This window comes from Ambystoma mexicanum, chromosome 9 (assembly GCF_040938575.1).
Source record: "Ambystoma mexicanum isolate Mex_15411 chromosome 9, UKY_AmexF1_1, whole genome shotgun sequence".
In the NCBI taxonomy this organism is placed as follows: Eukaryota; Metazoa; Chordata; class Amphibia; order Caudata; family Ambystomatidae; genus Ambystoma; species Ambystoma mexicanum.
Window position 1 is genome coordinate 1,133,443,933 of NC_090931.1, and position 25,095 is coordinate 1,133,469,027.

The window sequence follows — 25,095 nt, forward strand, 5'->3', positions numbered from 1 at the left end:
TTGTATAGCTAGGTCACAGCAGCAGAAGATTCACTGCACACTTTCATCATCTCCTAGGCTCCGTGTTGTAAAGTTAGGTCACTGCAGTACACTTGCATGATCACTGCACACTTGCATCATCTCCTAGGTTCCTTGTTATTTAGCTAGTTCACTCCAGTACACTTGCATGATTCACTGAGCGCTTGCCTCAGCTAGTAGGCTCCGTTTTATATAGCTAAGTTACCCCAGTACACTCACATGCATGAGTCACTGCACACTTGCACCATCTCCAAGATTACATTCTATATAGCTAGGTAACTTGAGTAGACGTGCACATTTCACTGCACTCTTGCATCAGCTCCTACGTTCTGTGTTATAAAGCTAGGTCACTCCAGTACACTTGCATGCTTCACTGCACATTTTGACCATCTCGTAGGTTCAGTGATATATAGCTAGGTCACTGCAGTGCATTTGCATGATTCACTGAACAGTTGCATCATCTTGTGATGGTCCAGATAAGACCAGTGACAAGTAAGGCCATGCCCCTGCCTGTTCCCAAGCGACAGAGAACATAGAGAATATGGAAGCTAGAATAAGGCGCCATTTTGTGTTTTCCACCTCAATGTAGAATGTAACACAAGTAGCATTAGAGTTAGTTTGTCACTCTGTAGGGAGCTAGTTTGTCACATTATAGGGAGGGTTAGGTTTCTGAATACACAGAGGGGACACATTGAATGGTGGTATGCACAGCTAGGTAGGGTATACCTATATAGCAACATTATAAATGACAAGAAAAATGCCATTTTCTTTTCCTTTGCAAGGCTCTGCAGAGCACATTGTTAAGAAGGCAGAGCATTGCCATTTAAATAGCTCAATTGGGATTTATGTGGGTCCATGATGGTGTTCAGACGACAAGCAGTGCCAAGGCTGAGAGAAAGGAAGGATAGCTGAAACTGCATGAGTAGGCCTTTCCCATGGGTTTTGTTTAGATAAGCAACAATTAAGTTAGTTTTGTTACTAGCAGACAAATATACAAGCTTCCATCGCCAGGTGCACGCAGTAACGTTGCCAGTAACACACTAGCGAGATACACCCACAAAGCCCTCAATGGTCAAAGCAGCACAACGCACGCACAAAGAAAACATTTACAGGTTTAACAAATGTGACGGCAAACGGCCTCTTACACTAGCCTCACATTACATTGAATAAGTTATACACGTTATGACCGAATTATAGCAAACCCCTGCAGCCAGCAAAATGTAAGAGAGGGAGTATGGGACAAGATGTCCAAGGGCAAACATCCCAGGCCACATCAGTAATGGGCACCAGTATTTTAGCGATTGTCAGCAAGTTGTGGTACCAACCAATAAGAGCATGATGCAGTGAAGTCTGGGGCATGACATCACACATAGTGAGAGGGACTCTGGGTAGACTTAAAGATAATAATTGACCAATGGAATTGGGAAATCTACATAACATATATGTGTCTTTATTTTAACAGTCAATGGCAACTTGCAACCTTAGGTTTTATGAATGTGACAATGTAATGTGTTTAGTTTATAACCCCTGGGCTATCGGGAAGTAGCAGAGAATGTCAGTGGACCTTTCCCCAGCCGAATGAATCAAAGCTGGTTTCTTCAAGCATCGTGGTTTGCTCCCTTATTTTAGTTTGAGTGGATTTTGGAAGTGACTTTACAATCTCCTAGGTTATGTGTTATATAGCTAGGTCGCCCCCATACATTTGCATAATTATCTGCACACTTGCGCCATCTCCATGGTTCAGTTTTATATAGCTAGGACACTCAGTACCCTTGCATGATTCTCTGAACACATGCATTATCTCCTACATTTCTTGTTATATAGCTAGGTCACTTCAGTACACTTGCATGATTCTCTGCACACTTGCATCATCTCCTATGTTTCGTGTTATATAGCTAGGTCACTTCACTACACTTGCATGACTCACTGTACAGTTGCATCACCTCCTAGGTTGCATGTTATATAGTTAGGTCACACCACTCCACTTGCGTGATTCACTAGTCAATAAAGTCCACCAGAATAAACCCATTTCCATTTATAATGGGCCCCATTTGTACCACAGTATTTCAGAAGATTTAGTCTGGAAACAATTGATCTACATTTCCCCACCAAATAGACATGTTTAGCAGGCCTGAAGAGCAAAGTGTTTCCCTCTTTGTAGACTAAGTGGACTCGTGGATGTACCTTGGGCGTGCAGTTTGGCCAGCTCTTCGTTGAGGGCATCTTGCGACTCTTCCAGTTGTCTCCGCTTTTGTTCCATGTTTTGCATGTAGTCTGTCAGGGACTTGATCTTCGCTTCATGCTACATGACATATATTCAAAAGGAAAAGGAAAGATTTTGTACACACATTGTGAGGCTATGTTAATCTCTTTTGTACAGTGCACACATGCCATCAAGGTGGCATCTTCTTGGCACTAGACAGGAGTGACGGGTAAGCAGCATTGGCCAAACAAAAACATTTCTTGGAAAAAATAAACAGGGTACTTGTTTTTGTATTACGATGTCCAACGAGTGAAAATTGTGTAAACATTTAATTTTCATTTTATATCTTAATTTGAATATAAAACAAGTTCATCAAAGATACAAGAATAAAACAAACAGCATAAAGTCAACCAAAATAAATAAAAATGTAATATATTAGCAGCATAGACTTTATGCATCTTTGGTGAATCTCTGTTAAATTTGAATAAGGAAATTATATTAGGTAAACAGTTTGCACCCCGCTACCCACCAAATTGGTAAAGGTACAAGCATCAGAAATCACGTGTTTGCGCTGTCCCTGATCATAACATAGGGAAACCCTTCCTTATTGTGTCTGGTTCTTTAGGTTACATCTCAATAAGCACAAAGGCAGTAGCCAGTTCGGATACTAAAAAGTCCTAAGAAGAGAAAACAAACGTCCTCTTTGTCTTACACATTTCATTTTTCAGGCTTGAGTACACAAAGTGATAGGGGCCATGACAGGGAACAAGGAGGAGAGGCTTGGAACCAACTACAGCTCTTCAAGTAGTACAATCATGGAGAATGCCACCAGCAGAAGTGGAGGAGACACAGACAGTGTGTGAATGCCCAAGGTGCTGGGATCATTGCACTAAGATAAGGAAAGAAAATTCTAGTGGCATTGGAAAGCCAGCATGAGGAGAGGATGGAGAGGCTCCTGACAACTGCGTGGGACAGCAGGCACAATCCCCTTTCCAGGATTTTGAAAACCAACTGGCACTTTCATCCAAAGAAATATAGAATCATGTGTTGGTCCGATCTATGAGAAATTAAATTCATTCTTCAACTATTATGCTCAAGATGACTAGTAGGCCCTCCAATGTCTATAAAGTCTGTAAAATTCAATTGGATTGAAAATGGAAGTGTTAAGCACACAAAGGAGTTGCCCATACCTGTGAGATGAGGAGGTGACATGCAGCAAGTTCTCTTTCATTGGCATTCATCTTTCTATTTGAGTCGATCTGTGCACTTTCCAATTGCTTGCTGCGATTGGCTAGAGACTTCACTTCAGACTTCATCTTACTAATATACAGACGAGCCATGGTGAATTCCTCCTCAAGGACACCGTTCACATCTGCTAGCTACATAATAAAAACAGAAGAAGTCCTCCTATATTAAAATTCCTTTAGCATTACCATTCTGCCTCCATTCAGTGATCCAACATATCAACATACTAACAATGCCTCTAATCCCTGCAAAACATTCACAAAATGTGAAACCAGTATCACATTACGGTTACCTTTATATTCAAAGTTCACATAAACAAAATCCACAAAGAACACGTCACATTTTCTTGCTGATGCTATGATTACTCTCAGGTCAAATAGGAGTAGTTCTTTAAAGTAACTTTTAGGGTGCTAAAAAAGAGCTATTATACTGCGTTAGTGCTTCCTAAGGAAATTCACTGTTTTGTTGACCTCACGTTTTGCTGAAGTTAACAAAAGAGCTAACCTAAAGATTACATTAAAATTATTAGGGCCAGACATGTTTGATTGTCTGGGAGCTACTTGTTCTCATGGAAGGTCACTATACAAGACATCTACATATTTATTTGGCTGATATCCTCCAGCTCTGAAAGTGCTGACGTGTGATTTACCGTTTTTACATCATTCGTGCCGATGATTCCACCAATCTCTCCAAGGTCCTTCAGAAGTAAATTTAAGATTTCAGTGGCTCTCCTCTTCTGGTGGCTACTGACGTCCTGCAGTTGATTCAGCTCCCTTTGTGTTGTAATTAAGGCAGTCTAAAATTGTTAAGAAAAATACATAAAATTAAGTGTCATTTACCATAACTTCTTACAATCTTCAACATTTTGTAAAGACGATAAAGTCATATAGGCAAAGTCATTCAATCCTGCCTTAGAAATTGTATTCATTAGACTTTGCACAAAACCAGTGTCATGAACATCAGTGGTAACATTCAGAAAAATGGTGTCCGAGTGATTCTGACGTCCTCAGTTTTTTGCTACACATTTTTACATTGCTGCTTACAGACTCGAGAGAACACTCCCACGTAGCATATAGTGTGCTTGTGGGGGAGATAGGGAGTCCCAAAATTGTCCACAAGTAACCATACAACTTGCCCTTTGAATGATATAGAAAGTGTCCATGTGTTAACATATTAATTTGTTGTATGACCTACAATCATGCCCACTGTGACGATTCACAAGGTGTCGTCACTTCTCCCCAAGGGGGAGCCCCTTCTATTCGGGATAGGTCGGTAAGGCCACTACCCATTAGTCCCCTTACAGGTGGTTTAATGCGGGAGGACCTCATGGGGTTCCCCCAGAGAATAATAAAACACCTTCACATTCTCACGCCCATACTTCTGTGCAAACGGGGCAAACACCACGTCACCCACCCCCAGACCCTCAAAACATGAATGTAAATACAAGATAAGGGAGTTCTCTTAAATGGTTTTAGACCATTTTTTCTGCTCTAACTGTTTTCAAGAAACCTGAACACAAGCAACACATTAACACAGGAAGAATAGGGACAAGTGTTTTCGTTAGAAGATAAACACAAGTAGAATATAATTAGTTACAACACTATATGTACTTGTGCCACAATGAAAGAGTTCAGTTGCAGATTACTAAGAGAAATAAATCAATGTCAATAAATGCACACCTGATCAGTTTATTACATATCAATCAATAATTCAGTAAATGTATGGTTGCAGGGGAGGAATGCCAGCCCTGAACCAAAGCTGTAACAAAATATGAAATGTATAGTGTCCAATCTATGGACAATCCCGTCCCCTGCTGACCTTAATGTTGATATATCAGACAAATATGTGTTTTAAATTGAGAGAATTAAAAATAAATGCAAGACAATGGGCCTCATTACGGGTCCGGTGGTAACCCTGACGGTACTACTGGCGGGTTGCCGCCGGACTCTTAAAACTTTACCAGTGCCTGACTTCCAGGTGCCACCAGGAGATTACAAGTCCGGCGGCCCAGGAAGTGACGCGCCGGAAAAATGTTTGTCCCCATTCCCATAGAGTCCATCGGACTCTATGGGAGTGGGGACTCGGAAGCGCTGGCACCATTGCTAACGGCGCCAACGCTTCTGTAAACAGTCTGCCTACTGTGGCCACTGTACCCGGCAGGGTCAGACCTGTGAGGCGCAGCGGCCCCGGCAGGCAAACTCGTAGTTTGCCTTTCCGGAAACAAGTGTGCTGGCGAGGTTCTTTAAATGTTCAAATGACAGCCAGTAGTACTCAACATGTTTCAGGGATATACTTCCCTTCTTCAGGAGCAAAATTCTGCAGACAAAACACAGAATTCTTTTCTTTTAATTTCTTATATATGCATCTTTTTTCACATGTATAAATTATTACATAAATCCACATGGTCAACATGCCAAGAGGTTTACAGACTAAGTCCTGTGGTTAACTGTGAACATACATCAAGGTATTTATTAGTGTATGTCATAAACCAAATATTCATGAAGCAAGCAGAAACTGACTCAGTCATCCCAATTGTGTCCTCAGTGAATTTAGAGCCTCCTCTTGATTATCAGCAAATCAGTGAGATGAATGGGTAGAACCATAAAGCATACCTGGCCTAGTCAACTGTTTTTCAGCCAAATATCGTATTTGATGGGAACAAACTATTGGATAAAAGGATTTTTGAAAACACACGGTCAGCCACATCAATAACTCCTAATGACTATTCAAAAGTGCAAAGTTGGTATGGTTAACATGCCATTAGGTGAGGGTTTCCTCCAAATAAGGATCATGTATGCACCCTTATGTTAATTGGACTTTAGTCGATACATCAAAGATCAACATGATTTGTCTATTTATGTTTTACCAACAACAATGTGAACTGTTTATGTATTTAATTGAGAAATTGCGTGAGAACACAACTGTTTGTAAAGACTTGGATGCTTCAGAGGTCCATTCTGGGTCCTGTCTCTGTTTACTATACATTATTTATTATTTATGCAACCTCAGTGATTGAGTTTAGCTTGCGGTGTGATGTCATGATTTACACACTACATTAAAGAGGAACATTAGGATTATGACCTTTACACAATATGGGCTAAAGTTCAATCCCATTTGGCGAGTGGCTATTGCGTTAGCGCCGCACGATACGAAGAATACCATTTTTGCAGTTCACTAGTCAAATGCACTAGATTCTGGATAAAACCTCCTTTTTGGAAAGTTGTAATTCTGGTTTTGCCTCAGACTCCCACGTAGGAGGTTTTTGTTGAATACAACTCTACAACTTCCTCATCATGATATTTAGTGATGGACTCACAGGTTTGTCTGTACAATAAAGATCAAATCGAATGCTCTTAGGTCTGGTTGAAAGCCATCATTGAATCACTCCACGTCAAAATGGCTGCTATATTAGCATGAGATGGAGAACACAACTAAATTACAATTTCACGTGATTCGTATAAGCTCACGTGACCGTTCTAGGAAGTAGTTTTGGGGTAAGCGACAGTGGAACCTGGACGATAATGGAACACGATAGCACCAGTGAATTTTCATAGCTGATTCTACTAAGGTGAGAGGGAGAGAGAAAATATGTATGCCTATATGTAATCAGTACAATCTTACTTCTATAATTTGTGGGAAATCTGCAAAGCGAGATTAGCGGTCATAATTTCTAAATTATGACAAAACGGCATTACACTTTTACTGTTGTAGAATCTACATTTCGGGTAACTGATCTTAACGTTGGGAATATTGAGGACTCTGGGAGAGAGCCTCCACAGCACCCATGGTCTGAGCCAACAGGAATTTATTTGAAGGCTCTTGTGAGTCTTGGACACCATACCAATTTTGCACTTTTGAATAGTAAGACAATGCATTACTTACCGTAAAAGCATTTCTGATGGTTGTATCTGCTTAGATTCACATGCTGTGCATAGGTCCGACATCCAGTGGTCACTGCGGAGTATTGCATTTTGTTTTTCGTAGTCGAAAAGGGGACGTCGACAAGGCGTGTCTGTAACACTATCCCTATAGTGACGTGCGATGTACCCACAATCCCTCACGCGTCGAGGTCCCTCTGTTTGTATTTTTCTGCCCTGAGGGAGCCTTATAGACGTGAGTGAGTACAGAAAAGAGAGATATAAAGGAAGTCTATGTTCCTTCCATCCGAGCGGGGAGGAAGGGTGGGCGCATGTGAATCTAAGCAGATACAACCATCAGAAATGCTTTTACGGTAAGTAATGCATTGTCTTCTGATGTTTGTTAATCTGCTTAGAATCACATGCTGTGCATAGACTAGCGAGCAGTACCCGGAGTTGGCGGTGGGTTATGAGAAGGAACAGTAGAGAAAAGATGTCTTAATACTGCCTGTCCCACCTGGGAGTCAGATCTAGAGTGTGCATCTAGACAGTAGTGTTTTGTAAAGGTGTGCACAGAACTCCAGGTAGCCGCTTTGCAGATGGACTCAAGGGGAACATTTGCAATGAATGCTATGGAAGCCCCAGTGCCTCGAGTGGAATGTGCTCTTGGCTTGAAGGGTAGTTCTCTCTTAGCAAGAGTGTAACAGAGAGTGATGCATTGAACAATCCATCTAGATATAGTGGATTTTGAGACCGCATCTCCTTCTCTTCCTGCTGCCACCGAGACAAAGAACTGATTAGTCTTTCTCAGTGGTCTGGTTCTTTCCATGTAGAACATGACAGCTCTGCGTACATCTAGTGTATGCAGACTTTTTTCTCCCGAGCTGGAAGGGTTTTGAAAGAACGTTGGTAGTTCTATAGTTTGGTTTACATGAAATTTCGAGATGAATTTAGGTGCAAACCTTGGGTGTGTGCGTAGAACCACTTTATTTTTGTGAACTGTTACAAAGGGGTCTAGTACAGAAAGAGCCTGTAGTTCACTTACTCTCCTAATGGAGGTGATAGCTATTAGGAAAGCAGTCTTAAGGGTGATATCTTTAAGAGTTGCCTTGTGCATGGGTTCGAAGGGAGGGCCCATGAGTCTGGAAAGTACCACATTTAAGTCCCATCCGGGAGCTGGGTTAGCTATCGGAGGGTGTATCCTTTTTACCCCCTCCATGAAGGCTTTGATAACTGGTATCTTCCACCACGACACTTTAAGTTGGGAAGTGGTGTATGCAGAAAGTGCCGCTAGGTGGACTTTAATGGAATTGAATACTAAACCTGAATCCAGTAAATGGGTCAAGTATAGAATAATGTCAGTAGGAGAGCAGTCAACTGGGTTGATGCTAGTACCTCTACACCAGATAACGAATCTTTTCCATTTGCTAGAATAGCAGTGTCGAGTATTAGGTTTTCTGGCTTCCCTGAGGATGTCCATACATCTCTGTGGGAGTTGTAAATGTCCAAATTCTATGATCTCAGGAGCCAGGCTGCTAAGTTCATGGTCTGAGGGCATGGATGCAGTGTCCTGCCCTTGTCTTGTGACAGCATGTTGTACGGGCAGGGAAGTTTCACTGGGGGAGATAGGGACATCTCCATCAAGTGAGCGAACCAAGGTTGCCGTGCCCACATTGGGGCCACTAGTATCATGGTAACCTGCTCCTGGTGCATCTTGTGCACCACTTTGTTGAGAAGGGGAGTCGGGGGAAAGGCGTAAACAAATTTCCCTGACCATTGAATCAACAGACCGTTCCCCTTGGACTGGTTCTGGGGGTACCTGGAGGCGTAACTTTGGCATTGTGAGTTCTCCAGGGTTGCGAACAGGTCTATTTCCGGGAATCCCCATTGCGTGAAGATGTCTAAGACGATGTCTTCGTGCAATTGCCATTCGTACTCTTCGGGCAGGGGGAAGTCTCTGCTGAGTTTGTCTGCTAGCAGATTGAGTTCCCCTGGTACATGTTGTGCTAGTAGGAACATGTTGTGTTTGAGAGCCCACTTCCATATATTCTGGGACAGCTTGGACAGTCCTGGAGAGTGAGTGCCCCCTTGCTTGTTGAGGTAGTACATGGCTGTGGTGCTGTCTGTGAGGACCATCACTGTCTTTCCTTGTAAGTGTTCCTGAAAGGCTTTCAGTGCTTTGAACACCGCTAGTAGTTCCAGCAGGTTTATATGCTTGGATGCTAAACTCGGAGTCCACACTCCGTGTGCCGTTTGATGGGATAGGTGAGCCCCCCATCCTGTAAGGGATGCGTCTGTGGTTAGAGTGGCTTCCACTGCGGGTGTGGCAAAAGTTTTCCCTAATAACAGGTTTTCTTTTGTCCACCACCGTAGCGAGAGAACCAAGGCCTGCGAGACCACCACTAGATCGTCCCATTGTCCGCTGGCCTGACACCACTGGCTGTAGAGCCACTCTTGCATTGGGCGCATGCGCAGGCGCGCGTGAGGTACCAAATAAATACATGACGCCATCATCCCTAGCAAGCGCATTGCTTTGCGTACCGTCACCTCTCGGCCTGCTACATAATGGGGAATTTGAAACAGCATGTTTTGGACCCTCTCGTTGGAGGGGAATACGAGGCCGTCCCTTGTTCGAATTAGAGCCCCTAGGAATTGTTTGGTTTGGCTGGGGTCTAAGCTGGACTTCTTTTCGTTGATGGAGAAGCCCAGTTGGGACAAAAGGTCTACGGTCTTTTGGGTATTGGAGAAGCATGTTTCGTAAGAATCCCCTGTTATGAGCCAGTCGTCGAGGTAAGGGTATACCGGGATGGATAATCTGCGCAGGTGGGCCGCTGCCACTGCCAGTACTTTCGTGAATACCCTTGGTGCAGATGCTATCCCGAAGGGTAGTACTCTGAACTGGTAGTGTTTGTCCTCTATTTTGAACCTGAGGTATTTTCTGTGCGATGTCAACATTAAAATATGAAAGTATGCATCTTTCATGTCCAGTGTTGTCATGTAATCCCCTTGTGATAACAGTGGGATTACCTCCTGTAAGGTCACCATACGAAACTTTTGGGGTTTGACAAATATGTTCGCTGGGCGCAGATCTAATACAGGGCGCATGGTTAAGTCCTTTTTGGGTACAAGGAAGTACACTGAATAAATACCTTCTGTTACCTGTGATAGGGGGACGGGCTCTATAGCTTCTTTTTTCAGTAGTTCTTCCACTTCTTGAAGAAGAATGGAGAGGTGTTGCGGTGTCATGCGCCGGTTCCGTGGGGGTTTGTACTTCGGGGAACCGTTGAACTCGATGCAGTATCCGTGGGCTATGGTGGATAATACCCAACGGTCTGACGTGATTCCCTCCCATGCTGAAAGGAACGATGTTAGCCGGCCCCCGACCGGTGATGCATGGGAGGGGACCCGAATTTTCGGGTCATTTGCTGGTATTGGGCGTGGAACCTCTGGGGCTGGAGCCACGACCTCTTCCTTTGCCACGGCGTTGGCCTCTTTGACTGAACTGGGTGTTACCCTGGTTGGTGGGCCAGTTGGAGCCAGAGTAATATTGTTGTTGTTGGTTCTGCTGCTGTCTTTGGCCACGAAAGGAGCGTTTATTACCATAGCCTCGCCTGTTAGGGGGCCTAGAAATTTGATCAAGAGTTTTGATGGTATCAAACTCTTTTTTAGCATGTTCTAGGGCCTCATCTACTGCTTTCCCAAACAGATGCGTCTGTTCAATGGGTTTATTTATGAGGGAGGCTTGGGTTTCGGGCTTAAAACCTGAATTGCGTAGCCAAACGTGGCGCTTGAGAAGTATTCCCTGCACTAGGGAGCGGCCCGCCGTCTCAGCGGCATCTAGGGAGTTTTTAACGATGCCCTGGTTTACCAGTGTGCCCTCTGATATTATAGCTAGCAGGCGAGAACGCAGAGGTTCAGGTGCTTCCTCTGCTTCGCTGCGCAGCTTGTTCCACTGTGCATCTGCGTAGCTAGCTAAAAGTGAGTTGTTATTAGCAATTCTAGTGGAGAAGGCGGCGGAGGTCGTGATTCTCTTCCCCAGTGCGTAGAGTTTTTTGCCTTCTTTGTCTGGAGGTGCTTCACTAGTGGATAGTGGCACCCCTGCTCTTTTTCTTGTGTTGGTAACCACAAGGGAGTCCGGAATAGAGTGTCCTCTGATGTATAAAGGGTCAGAGGATGAAGGGCTGAAGAGCTTTTCTATTCTAGGGTTGACCCCTCTTACTAGAGCTGGGTTAGTAAGGGAAGGAGAAATTCTTCTTTTAATAGAAGCCAGGAGAGGAATAGATTGGCTAACAGGGGCTTTTTCTTTGATGACTTTTTCTACAAAGTCGATGTCTGGAAGAGTTTCCCCTGTATCAATCTCAAAATGCGCTGCTGCCTTGCGCAATAGTGCATTGAGAGAAGGTTGGTCATCTATGGGAGAGGAGTTCCCATGTGAATCCTTGAGAGGAGAAGGGAGAAAGGCATCAGGGTCTGAATGTACTGATGGGGATTGCCAAGGCTGCACTGACGGTGAATGCCAGGGCTGCGAGGTAGCTGTATCCTCTTCAAACCCTGTAGGAGTGGTGTAAGGATCTTCTTCGAAGCCCTCTTCCTCAAGTTCTACCTCTTCTTCTCCACCCAAACACTCCTCATCTTCTTGGAGGTATTGCTCCTCCTCAGTGAGGTCAACCAGCCTAGGAATCTTGACTCTAGGGTCATCCTGTGGCCATTCTCTTTGTCTTTTGTGAGTGGGTGGGTCTTGGTTTCCTAGAAACCTTTCCATTTTCTCCATGCAAGAATGGAGTCTTTCAAGGGTCTCATGGGGTACCCCTGAATAGTCTAGAGGGGGAAAATTAGTGTTTTCGCCTTCGAATCGTTTCGAACGCTCCCACAGCGTCGACGAGAGGTTCCCGTCTCCTTCTGAAAAGCCTTCAGGTAGTTCGGAAGCGTCCTTTGGAGAAAGGGGCAGTTCCTGGCTACTTTTGTGTTTTTTCGACGCGGTATTCGACGTTTGTTTCGTCGTCCGCGTACGTTCGTCTTCGGCGACAATTCTCGCTAGGCTCTCGGCCACGATTTTGTCCGTCGAGGGCTTTGGTGTCGACGTTGTGTGCGTTGCGCGTTGTACCTCGACGGTCGCTCTATGGAGCGTTGCGTCGGATGTTTTTGGGGTAGCGCCCATGTTAGATGGAAGCCCAATCGCTGGTCGCGGCTGCGTTTGCGGGTGGGGCTTGTGACCTTTACGGTCTGCGGTAGACGCCGGAGTGCCCTGCGTCCCCTTCGGCGCTGATGGATCCTTCGTTCTCGACGAAGAAGAGCCGTGGGTAGTGTGTTTAGCCTTATGGGGTTTGTGTGCGTCCTTGTCGCCGGGGTGTTCATCCCCATAAGCAGGGCGTGAGCCGAGCCCGTCGGGGCCGGGGACGGACGACGAGGAGCGTGAGCGCTCCTTCTGGGGGTTCATGACTTCCGTAACGGACGTCGAGTTATCGCACTCCTCGTCACTTTCAGTAACAGCGGCAGCGGGTGAGGAAACTGACTTCGACATCGCGTAGTCTGCCCACCTCTTAACCCTACGTTCTTTAAGAGTCCTGGGTTTTAAGAGCTTGCAGGCTGCGCAGCTGTTCTCTATGTGATCGAGGGGTAAGCAACGATTACAGAGCTTGTGCTTATCTTTCCAAGTATATTTGCCCCTGCAGCGTGGGCAAAACTTAAATGGTGTCCTCTCCATAGCTGAGGCAATAATAGCTGGCGATAACAACCCCAAGGGAAAGAAAAGGGAGAAAGAAAGACATTCTCAAAGAGAAGAGACAAAGTTCTAACCCCCACTCTCCCTACTGTAAGTTGGCCGTCGAGGCCAGGCCACGTGTTCGGCAGCGCCGAAGGATCTCCTCCGCTCTTCCTCTCCGTCGAAAATAGTTCGGCGGAGAAACAGCTTCACAGCTAACGTCGAGGGGGAGGGATCGTTACCAGTATATTAAGTTATGACAAAAGGACCGAGGTCCGTGGTAAGTATAGCAATGTCTCTCTAGGAGCTCCGCGAAAGGCGACCAGAAACTGGGCGGAAAAAAACAATCTGAGGGACCTCGACGCGTGAGGGATTGTGGGTACATCGCACGTCACTATAGGGATAGTGTTACAGACACGCCTTGTCGACGTCCCCTTTTCGACTACGAAAAACAAAATGCAATACTCCGCAGTGACCACTGGATGTCGGACCTATGCACAGCATGTGATTCTAAGCAGATTAACAAACATCAGAATTAGGAGTTATTGCTGTGGCAGACGCGTTTCAAAAATCCTTTTATCCTATAGTTTGTTCCCATCGATATTTGGCTGAAAAACAGTTGACTAGGCCAGGTAGGCTTTATGGTTCTACCCATTCATCTCACTGATTTGGCTGATAATCAAGAGAAGGCTCCAAAAACACTGAGGACACAATTGGGATGACAGAGTCGGTTTCTGCATGCTTCATGAATATTTGGTTTATCACATACACAATAAATACCTTGAGGGATGTTCGTGGTAAACCACAGGACTTAACCTGCAATCCTCTTGGCATGTTGACCACATGGAATTATGTAATAATGTACACATGTGAAAAAGTTGTATATATAGGAAATTGGGTTTGTCTGTGTTTTTGTCTGGAGAATTCTGCTCCTGAAGAAGGGGAATATATCTCCAAAATGCATTGAGTACTACTGGCTGTCATTTGAACATTTATAGAATATTCAAAAAAGAAAATTGGAAGACTCCAATGGAAATTTGTTAATGAGACATTGTCTTGAATTTATTTTGAATTCTGTCAATTTAAAAAAAAAGATTTGGTCGATATATCAGCATTAAGGTGTGCAGGGGACAGGAGTGTCCATAGATTTGACACTACACGTTTCGTAAGATTACTAAGAGATTGTTGGGTGTTCTGACCCACGTTTGGACTATTATGCTACAACATTTGGTGCTGTGGGCTTAGGAAATCCAAGATGGCTGAAAAAGCCCACATGTGTGCCAGAATCTATGAAAACTGCGCAGTTGTGCACACTAAAATGGTTGCCTAACTTGCCACCCACCAGTGTGAGCAGGATGGGCCGGGGTGCCATTAGTGAAATGTGTGCCAAAGGAAAAACCGCACTTTAAAATCACCTTTTGTTTCTCTGAATGCCAGCTCAAAATGCCTATTTGCACACACACCCATTTTAAAAACAGATAAAAGCAGACAGACAGGACAGATAGGGACATTCATTTCCATCTGCTGAGGGACGCTCTGCCGGAAAATCCATACTTTACCTCCATCAATCTCTAGAGAAAGCTGTGCAGGAAGATCCAGACTTCAAATCTATCAATATCCAGAACCAGAGCTGACCCAGACCAGACCAGCAGAACAGAGCTGACCCAGATCACTGTGAAGTGCAGAGACCAGACCAGAGTCCAGTCTAAAACCTGACCAGATCCGTGGCGAGGCCTATTTAAAATATATTGTGAGTACCCAGCAGAACTGTGCAGAACCAATCTCTTAGTTAAAATAATATAATCCAAGCTATTTTAATCTAAGTAGAACTGCCTCCTAACTGTCACCTGTCATTTTCTAGTTGCTAGCTGTCACTTGTCTTTCTGAACTTTAAAATTTCAAATCTGAAAAACGACCTTTATTTAATCGTTCATATCTCCGTGACCGTTTGTCCTAGAGACTTGCAGTAACTTTCATCTGGAAGCTGACGTCCTAGGCTGTCCTAGGACCCCAAAACGATATTGCTAGTCCTTATAGTTCCTCTGTAATCACGCCCGACGCACTCGGAAAAATCTGCTGCGATTTGACATTTTGCCGCGATTTGCAAGTTTCTCCACGTGTGAAAACAGAAGTTTTCTTGCTTTCAGTTGCCAAAAATTCGTTTAACCTGCCAATCATCCCTGAATCATTGCTAGAGTGAGTCTGGACTAATATTAACTAGATACCACTCACCCTGAACCTCTAGAGGGAATTAAAAGCATTTTAGCATATTTTTCACTTCATTGCCAGCACATATAAAATCATTTTGGGTCTGTGTTTAAAACTCCGATCTGTAATCTAAGCTTGCTGGGGTGAACTGAATTACATTTGATTGCATTTCTGAGAACTGTGTGCTTTCCTTCCATTTCCTTGCATTGCATAAAGGGGGGAGGGAATTGCCAGAGAAAAGTGATTACATTGTTTTGTTGAAATCATATTGAGTATTTTCTGTATTGCATTTTTCATTCAACATTACATCCATCTGAACTTATATAAAGTATTCTCTACCACCTTATTCTTCTGTTCCTATTCACAAGTGTGCTAGTGCCAGATTCTCTGTTGTTAATCTTTATCATATCAGATTAAGTGTGATATCCAATTATTAATTTATTATAAAGTGTGATATATATATATATATTGTTTAAATTATCAAATAAACCTTTTAAACTTGCAAAACAGAACTACTTCTTGGCTCAGTGGGGTCAGGAGGATTCCAAGAGAGGGGTGTTATATAGGGGTAGTCATCCAGAACGCATGAACTGGACATAAAGATATATCAATAAGGGTTTCCATTCAGTATCCCAGACTAGGCATTGACTTAGCTGTAGTGTTGAATTGAATCCTCTTACAAATTGGGGGCTCGTGCCGGACGTTTGGGTTAGATCTATCACTTGTGCAGATTAATACAGCGTGCCAGCTGACCAGATACACATATCCGGTCGGAGCACACGCTGTGTTACGCTGTAAAGCACTCCTCAAAGGAACGCTCTAAGAAAAAGGTCTGTTTTGCAAAAATAAAATACTAATTTCTGTAAGTCAGGACAAAGACCAATCTCTAGATTGACGACCTTGGTAGATATGAAAATAGCCAGAGAGCACTTCTTACATAAGTTATTTGTGAGAGGTGAGTGGACTCACCAGGACCGCATGGTCTGGTTGCAGGCCATCACGCAACAGGTCACTGAAACAGGGTCAGATATATCGGGAGATCAGGGTCCCCTACATGTGGCCCTGAATGAACTATACATGGCTCCTAAAGCTAAGGATGAACAAGACAAGATGGTTAGGATAGCCGCATACCTGTACCTATATATGGGAGGCATGCAGGATAAATGTACTGAAAGCCAAGATCTGGCGAATAAGCGACAGATGGCGTTAGAGAAGGTCCAATCTGACCTGGTCTCTTCTGAGCAGAGGCTGCAGGGGAGCCAGGAGTCAGAAAATGAGAGTAGACAGCACATCATTAAAATAAAGAGGGATATGGACATCCCGCAACAGGAAAAGGCTGACCAGGATACCAGATTTCTGGCCTTGCAGAAGGAGTACCAAGAAGGTTTGGACTCCTACTGCAGAGCCAGAAAAAGCTGGAGCAACAGTTAGACTTCAATAGGGCATGTGCTGAGCAGGTAGTCACCCTGCAAAGCCACCTAGATAGGGAGAAGGCAGAGAGCAATAAACTGATTTTGAAAGACCTGGATACCCAGGCAGAGTTTGATCAGGAGCGCCAGAAAGCTGGTGCCTTCCAAAGGCAAAGGGACGACCTGGTGGCACAGATGCAGGCTCTTAGTCAGGAAAGGGACACCTTAGGCCAGGAAGTCTGCCACTTAAAAAGGAAAATGGAAGAAAATCACCTGGCCCTCCAGGGACTGGGTGACCTCCAAAAAGAACACCAGGACTTGCTAGAGCACACCAGGAGGGTGGAGGAGGCTCTGGCAAGACAGGAGCAGGCCAATAGGGACACAGCTCAGGAGGTAACCCTCCTGCAGCAAAGACTGGCCCAGTGCTCCAGGACCAATCAGGAAACGCAGAGAGAGAATGAGGCTCTCTGCCAGCACAATGATAGACTCCAACAACAGGTAGCGATGCAGGAGAGACTGATAGAGTCTAGTAAGGCATTAACTGAGGAACTGAAGGCGCAGGCTCTTGCATTGCAACAGGGAGCAGGGGCGGATAGAGATGAGGTTCGCTGGGAAAGAGAAACTCCTGAGCATAACCCCAGGAGCCCTAGTACCAGAGGCCTTTATTTCTCTCAGTCCCTAGACTCTGCCACCCCCATGTCCCCTGGCGCACATGAGCACAGGGCCACAGGGATGGCAGATTACTATCCAGCCAGAAGCATGGGGCTCATAGGCCAGTACCTCCCAGGAATGGATGGGCGGGCATCCGCGTATGGGCACCCAAGCACAGTGCAATTTGATGGGGAACCCCAGGTGAGTAGGCCCATTAAGGGCATCCTGAAAACCTCTGCCCAGTTAGGTCAGTGGGGGGGGGTACCCATCAAATCCTGGCAGCAAGGAGGGATCTGAAGACTCCTCTGAGCGGTACAGGACACAGGAGACCAGCTGCCAGCCATTCCCAGGCTCGCAGAATCCGGGAAAACCTGGAAGAACAGACGGGAACCTCTGGGAGCAGTGCCTCTGAGTCAGAGGATGAATGGACCAGGGTTACCCGAACCAAAAAGGCCAATAAGGCAAAAAGGGCCTTGCTTAAGGACCCATTGAAGCAAATAAAGGCAATAAGGAGTGTCATCACGCCTTATCACAAGAACGCCAAGTACTCTGTTTGGGAACACTTGGAGCTCTATGAGCAAATGATGGAGACTTTTCATTTGAAGGACAGCCAAAGCTGTATCCAATATGTAAAGTGGACATTCTCCCCAGAGTACTCCAGTTTCTTTGCAGGGCTGGAGGACCAAAATCATTCCAGGTGGTCCACCTATAGGGCGGCCATATTAAAACATTTTTCTGTTCACAGAAATCCCCAAGAGGCTCGCAAGGCAGCCTACAATTTACAATGTGGGGAGGATCAGGCCCCACAAGAGTTTGTGCAAGAGTTAAAGCGTGCTTTTGCACAGACCACAAGAAGGGTGCGCACCGACAGCAGAGAATTTATTAATACGTTTTTCCATGCCTTGCCCAAATACATAATGACCCAGCTCGTGAGGGATTTTCACGAGAAAAGATCTTTAGACTGGGTCATTGAACAGGCGACCCGGATCTATGAGGTGCAGAAGCCCATAGAAAATAAAAGCAATACCCAGAAAAATCCCAAAACCAACAGCACCCCTGCTGCTGCCAAGGTGGCAGAGGTAAAGGTCACCCCCGTTTTAGAGTTGGAGATGGGGGGCCTAAAAACCTACCTGCACCTAATAATGCTAGGCCCAGAAGGTCCTCGGGCCAGTCACAGACAGGGAGCCAGGGAGGCAGCCCCACAAATGGGGTCCCTCGCTCTCCTGATTATGTAAGCCCCCGTTACAAGGGAAACAGACCCATCCTGGGTTATGTGTGGACTCCTCCAGCCCAAGGGGGGGGGATCCAGCCAAGCACCTAACCCAGGGAGCTTCCCTCCCAACTTCCCACAGGAGGGCAGAAATTCTCCAAATCCTGGGCAGAACTTTTTCCCCAGGTATCCACCCAATTTCCAACCCCAAAATCATCCATCCTTCTTTCCCCAATTCCCTGAGCCCAGACAACCTAATCCGGGAGAGGGGAGGCCAAGGGTGGAGGGGTATCCAAATCTTCCCAACCAGGGGTACTACCAAAGAAGGGATAGCTACCCTTCCCGGGATCAGCCCAGGGGAGAAAACAGGGCCCCGTATCAGCCTGAGCGGGTTTCCCAGTTAGAGCGCCAGGTTCAAAACATGGCGCGGGATCTGGGTCACATACTGAGGGCTCAGCAGAACCCTCAGATCGGCATGCCGGCGCAGAACGCACCCAACTCTGGACCTCGTGCTCCAGAACAATGACGGGGGCAGCACCCCGATAACTCACCGGTTCCCAGGGAGGAGGCACAAAGGGAAGGGGGGTGTAAAGCCTTGGAGGAAGCTTCCTTCCTCACTAGTAAACAGCCCCTGGAAACCCAGGAACCGGAAACAAAATCTCTTGCCCCTGAAAGTCTGCCTCCTAAGGAGCAGAGGGGGGGTAGGAGAAACAAAAGACCCAAACAGACTCAGTTTGAGGAGGAGGTACAGATCTTCCAATTTGAGGGAGAGGGATCATCAGTAGATCCTGGGAAAAGGATCTTCTCCTTCAGAGATGGGGGAACTCCTCCCAAGGAAAAATGGGTCCCAAAAGATTCCAATATAGACTGGGGAGATGTGGAGAATGAGCTACCGCCGCCCACCATCTCATCCCAGAACCAACCGCAAGAAAATCCCCTGGTTCAAACCCATCCTGATGACTGCCTCCAAAAAGGGGGGGGGGCGGCCCGGAACCGGAGCCAGGGGAACCCACAATGGCTCTGATCTCCAGTTGCCAAATTTTTCTTTCAGATTCCCAAGGCTCTCCACAGAATTCTGCCCAAATTTCTTCTCTTGCAATGTCCAAAACCAGAAAATTAGCCCACCAGTTGTCCAAAAATGTACATTATCTGTGCCCCCTTGAGGAGAAGGAGGGAAGATATTATGCCCCGGTACAAGTACAGGGGCAGGGCACAATCTCAGCGCTGGATCTCAAGCTACCCTTCTGTCCAGAAGGGCCTTTGATGAACTGAATGCAGGAAGGGGGGAGAATTATCGTATTCCTCTCACCTCTCTTCCTGGACAACTCCAGAACTTCGACGGGAAGGAAATTCCCGTTGAGGGGACGGCAGACTTGGACATTAAGATCGGGCGACACAAGGTGAAACACCCGGTCATAGTAGTGACTCCAGAGGGCACCCCTTGTTTACTGGGGAATGACCTCCTGAGGAGGTTGTCACCCTTAATAGATTGCGTAAACAAGGTCCTCTGGACCCAGACTAGCCGACCCATAAAATTAAAACAGAGTGTCAACCATGTTAGTTTAAACGGCACCTGCCACATGGTTGAACAAAAATCTGACCAAGTAGAATTTCACTTCCAGAATAGCCAAATTCCAGACGTGACAGTAATAGCAGTAGGACAACAGACTGGTGATGGAGGGTCCTCTCTATTTCTGAAAATCAACCTTCCTTCCAGTTTAAGGTGGTATTCCACACTGGAAGGAAACACCCTGAAATTCTTTACTAATCCACAATCAGAAACTCCCACTCCTATAGTCCAGAAATATGTGAAATCAGCTCAGAGCCTGGCTGATATTCAGCAAATTGGAGAGCAATTGTTCATCCCTGTTCACTTAAATGATGGGAAGGACTCTGTTCTCGCTCGAGTGTGCGTGAACAATGGTAAGAGCTTCATCAGCGAAGCCATGTTTCGCCAACTCCCAAAAGATCCAGCCACTCCCACATTCAAACTGATAGACAAATGGGAAATGGACCTGGAAGCGCCTAATTCCAAACATCTCCTGCCAAGCAGGTGTATGCTCAAAATCTCCATTGGCAACAAGAGCATAGTCCACAATTGTTGGGTCGTGCGAGACGTCCCTGCCGCCTTTTACTTAGGCAGTGACATTCTCAATCGCTTTGCCATTAGTTTGGACCTAATAAACTTCAAAGCTTGGTCCCGATTAGCGGATAATCCCATGGGCTTTGATGATCCAAAAAAAGCATTTAGGTCAGCTCAATTGCTACCTTATGCAGTTGAAATTCAGATCAAAGAGGAAGTCACCATCCCAGAAAGGACCCGACAATTCTCCCTGGAAGTGAAAGTTAAAAGAGGACAATATCTGCAAAACCCTGATGCTTACATACATCTAAACGCTTCTGTCCAACAGCAAGGGTTGGGGGTAAACCCAACACCATTAGTCAACATCGAACACGACACCATTTCAATACAGGTGGATAACAGCGACTTAAAGAGTATTACTCTAGCCGCAGGCACCATTATTGGAATGGCGGTTGATGACCGACATTTTTCCATAGATTTAGGTAATGAACTGTTAGGGCCAATCCCCAAGGACTGCTTTGACAGTGACAGTGATGACAATACAACACCAGACAGGATTTTTACCCGGCATGGGGGGAACTTCCTGGTGTACACTTCTTGCCCTTATGGTAAGGAAGATGTGACTTGTGACTTCAGGAGGGATGAGGTGATTTTCCAGGTCCATGAGGGCTGCCTTTCCCACCTGAAGCCTCCAGTCCAAATCAGCACTCTGACCAGGGACTTCTCCACCCAGCTGGAGGAGGCCGCTGAAATAGCCAAACCAGAAGTCTTTCCAGGCTTCAGGCAGATGGTGGAAGAGAGAGTCAACCTAGCTGATGCCTGTGTGACTCTGGAACAAAAGCAAAAGTTGAAACAAGTTTTCTTGGATTTCCAAGATCTCTTTGCGGTAGACTCATATGACTGTGGCCGCACCGACATCCACACAACAACAATCCCCACGGACCCTGGCATGACTCCTGTGTTTGTGAAGCAATATCGCTTGCCTCTCGCATCAATGGAGTCATTTACTGAAATAATTAAGAACCTTGAGTCCCGGGGAATAATCCGTCCAGTCCACAGCACCTTCAATAATCTGGTGCTGGGAATATTAAAGCCAAACGGCCAGTGGAGACTCTGCGCCGACCTCAGGGAGCTCAACAAACGGGTCCATACTTCCCGATGGCCTCTGCCCTACATTGACCAAGGGCTGGCCCAGATCCAGGGGTCACAGGTATTCACTGCAATAGACCTGACCAATGGATACTGGACCGTGCCGGTCAGTAGGGAGGACCAATACAAGCTGGCTTTTACCTTTGGGGGCCAGCAGTACACATGGACCCGGACTCCCTTCGGATACCTTAACTCCGGCAATGAATTCAAGATTTTCCTACATAAGGCCATGCCCGACCTGGGTGCGAGGGGTAACCTGGCTTATGTAGATGATGTCCTCATCAAAAGTTCATCTGTGGAGGAACACATAGCGGAGATCCGTTATGTTCTGACCCAGTTGAGGGCCGCCGGAGCAAAACTTTCCTTTCAGAAAGCACAGTGGTGTCGAACCCGTGTTAATTTCTTGGGGCATGAGATTACTCCTCAGGGTCTCTGTCCCCAGGAAAAGAAAGTGGAAGCCCTCCAAAAATTGAAAGACCCCACAACTCTGCGGGAACTAAGGAGCCTCCTTGGACTGACTAATTACAGCAGAAAGTTCATTGAGGGCTACGCAGAGATCACCAGACCCCTGATTCATCTCCTGAAGGGGGGAGTCAAGTGGGAATGGGGTCCAGAACAAGCCGAGGCAGTAAAACAACTCAAAAGAAGCCTCTCACAAGCGCCTTGCCTAGCTTACCCTGTCAGAAACAAGGAGTTCTTCCTGGAGACAGGGTTCTCTAATACGTGCGTGACGGCCGTATTATACCAAAAGCATGACAAGGTCAATAAAGTAATCTCCTATGCGAGCAAAACTTTATCTTCTGTGGAGGAAAAATTCAACGATTGTGAGAAGGCACTCCTGGCAACGGTGTGGGCATTGAAGAATTACCGCCCGTTTATCCAGGGGGAACACATCATAGTGGAGACTCCACACCAGCCTCTGCAATATCTCCAAAGTGACAGAATCCGAGCCGGGAATGTGAGTAATTCCCGAATTACTTCCTGGATTCTGTCAATGCAAGGCTTTCCTGTGGAGGTCAGATATGGCCAAAACAAGAAGAGTCCCCTCGCGCAAGGTCTAGCTGACTTGCATGATTGTGCCAGAGAAAACTGTCTCGAGGACGAAAGTCTAAAAATAAAGGACAACATGGAGGCATACCTTAATTCCCCCCACAAAGTCTTTGAAGAGGACAAGTGTGAGGGAATGCCCACTGTCTATGTGGATGGATGCTCGTACCATGTTGACAACGATGGGGAGAAAGAACTGGTGGCTGGCGTAGGGAATGCATGGGTGAATGAGTCCCCAGAACCCTCCGCTGGGTACAAAATTGGTCCCCGAAGTAGTCAGGTGGCAGAATTGATGGCTGTGCATCAGGCCATCCTCACTGCTGTCCAGCATCAACTCCACGAACTGGTCATAATCACAGATTCGGATTATGTACGGAACGGGTTCGTGGAGCACCTGGTTAATTGGAAAACCAGAGGCATGTTATGTGCTAACAACAAACCCTTGAAACATGGGAAGTTGATCCAAAACCTTGATGATCTGGTCACCTCGAAGGGAATGACCATCTATTGGAAAAAGATCAAGGGTCATTCCAAAGTAGAGGGACCAGACAAAACTGGAAATGACTTAGCTGATCAGCTGGCCAAAACCGGGGCCATCCAAGGGGATCTAATTGAGATTGAGTCCCTGTTGGGGGAAATCCAGGTCACTGCTATCACTAGGTCCCAGACAAATGCTCACAACGACCTTTCAATTGCACAATGGAGCAAGGAGACCCCTGATGCTGATTTGATTACCGCTCAGAAGGGGGATCCAATAATTGGTAAATTTTACCAGCACCTTGAGGACCCTGAGAACTTTCCCCTGACGGATACCGATTACATTGGGAAAGAGGACCTAAGAGTGTTGATGAAATGTCCAAAAATGTTCCGAATCCAAGACGGTTTGCTGGTAAGGAAATCCAAAGCTGGCCACGATCAGTGGGTGGTTCCTACCTCATTCCGAAGCCTGATGTTAAGTCACGCCCATGATGCGGCCACCGCCGGTCATAGGGGGTTTCACACAACATTGGAAATCTTAAGAGAGGTTGCATACTGGCCACACATGGGGCAGGACCTCGACCAATACTTGAAGGGGTGTCTTGTGTGTGCACAATTTCAGCCATCATCCCTCACGCACCGTGCGCCTCTCCAAAAGAGGGGGATGACACTGCCATGGTCAGATTTACAAATCGACTTTGTAGGTCCTGTGATTCGCTCTGCTAGGGGGAATAAGTACATGTTGACTGTGACATGCTTGTTTACCAAGTGGGTGGAATGTCTCCCAGCCCCAAACTGCAAGGCAGAAACTGCAGCTGCCCTGATGATTAACCACATCTTTTCCCGTTTTGGTCTACCTCAAAGGTTTGAGTCAGACAGGGGTAGCCACTTCACCAGTGAAGTAATGACAAAGATGTGGGAGATACTGGGGGTCAAAAGGAAGTTGCATATTGCTTACAGGCCAGCTTCTTCTGGGGCAGTAGAGAGATATAACCGAACCATTGTGAGCATATTAAAGAAGTTTGTGGCAGATTCTGGGCCAAGTTGGGATATCCGATTACCTCTGGTCCTAATGGCCATCAGATCTACCCCTTCATCTGCAACCAAAATGTCACCATTTGAGTTGATGACTGGACGCAAGATGGTGCTTCCTCAGCATTTGCTCTACAGGACCCAAGAGCAGACACTGATAAATGCCTCCACAACTCATGAGTATGTGGAGAATTTAAGGAAACACCTTCAACATGCTTTTGCTTATGCTCAGCGGAATCTAGAAAGATCAGCTGATAGCATGAAGACCCACTATGACCTGAAAACTTCCAGGAAGGAATATCAGGTGGGGGACCGGGTCTATCTATACAATTTCCAAAGGAACCGGGCCAAACAGCGAAAATGTTTGCCTACATGGAAGGGACCCTTTGAGATTATAGACAAAATCTCCCCTGTGGCCTACAAAATCCACATCCCCAAAGGTCCTTTGGCAGCGGGGGAAGACAAGTGGGTCCACATAAACCAGTTGAAATGTTGCTATCCCAGGCACACTCTGCAACAACTGGAGGAATCCTCTGGAATCCTAGCGGGTACTGTCTCAGACTAATTCAGTTCCAACCATAAAACATACCACATCTAGTCTCTAAAATATTGTGATTTGCATGAAACTGTCTCTTAGTTATACTGTTTTTTTTTCAAAATAAGAATGTAATGTTTCGTTATGATGAAATGCATATGCTGCCCCACTATCTCAACAGTGGTGGAAAAATGTCTATGAATAGGTATTGCCGCTCTTTCTTTGTCGTCCTAGGAGAAAGAAAACCTGGAGACGGGACAAGGAGGACGA

At 45.9% G+C, this 25,095-nt stretch overlaps 1 protein-coding gene across 1 annotated transcript in view; it reads right to left on the reverse strand.

Moving 5' to 3' along the window:
• The window catches only part of KIF5C (kinesin family member 5C), an 870,858-nt gene that overhangs the window by 216,151 nt on the left and 629,612 nt on the right, over nucleotides 1-25,095 (reverse strand). Inside the window, exons 15-17 of the mRNA XM_069616501.1 lie at nucleotides 4,116-4,262; nucleotides 3,412-3,600; nucleotides 2,203-2,320 (exon numbers count right to left, since the gene is read on the reverse strand). Coding sequence (XP_069472602.1) covers nucleotides 2,203-2,320; nucleotides 3,412-3,600; nucleotides 4,116-4,262 — 454 coding nt within the window. The remainder of the gene's footprint in view (nucleotides 1-2,202; nucleotides 2,321-3,411; nucleotides 3,601-4,115; nucleotides 4,263-25,095) is intronic.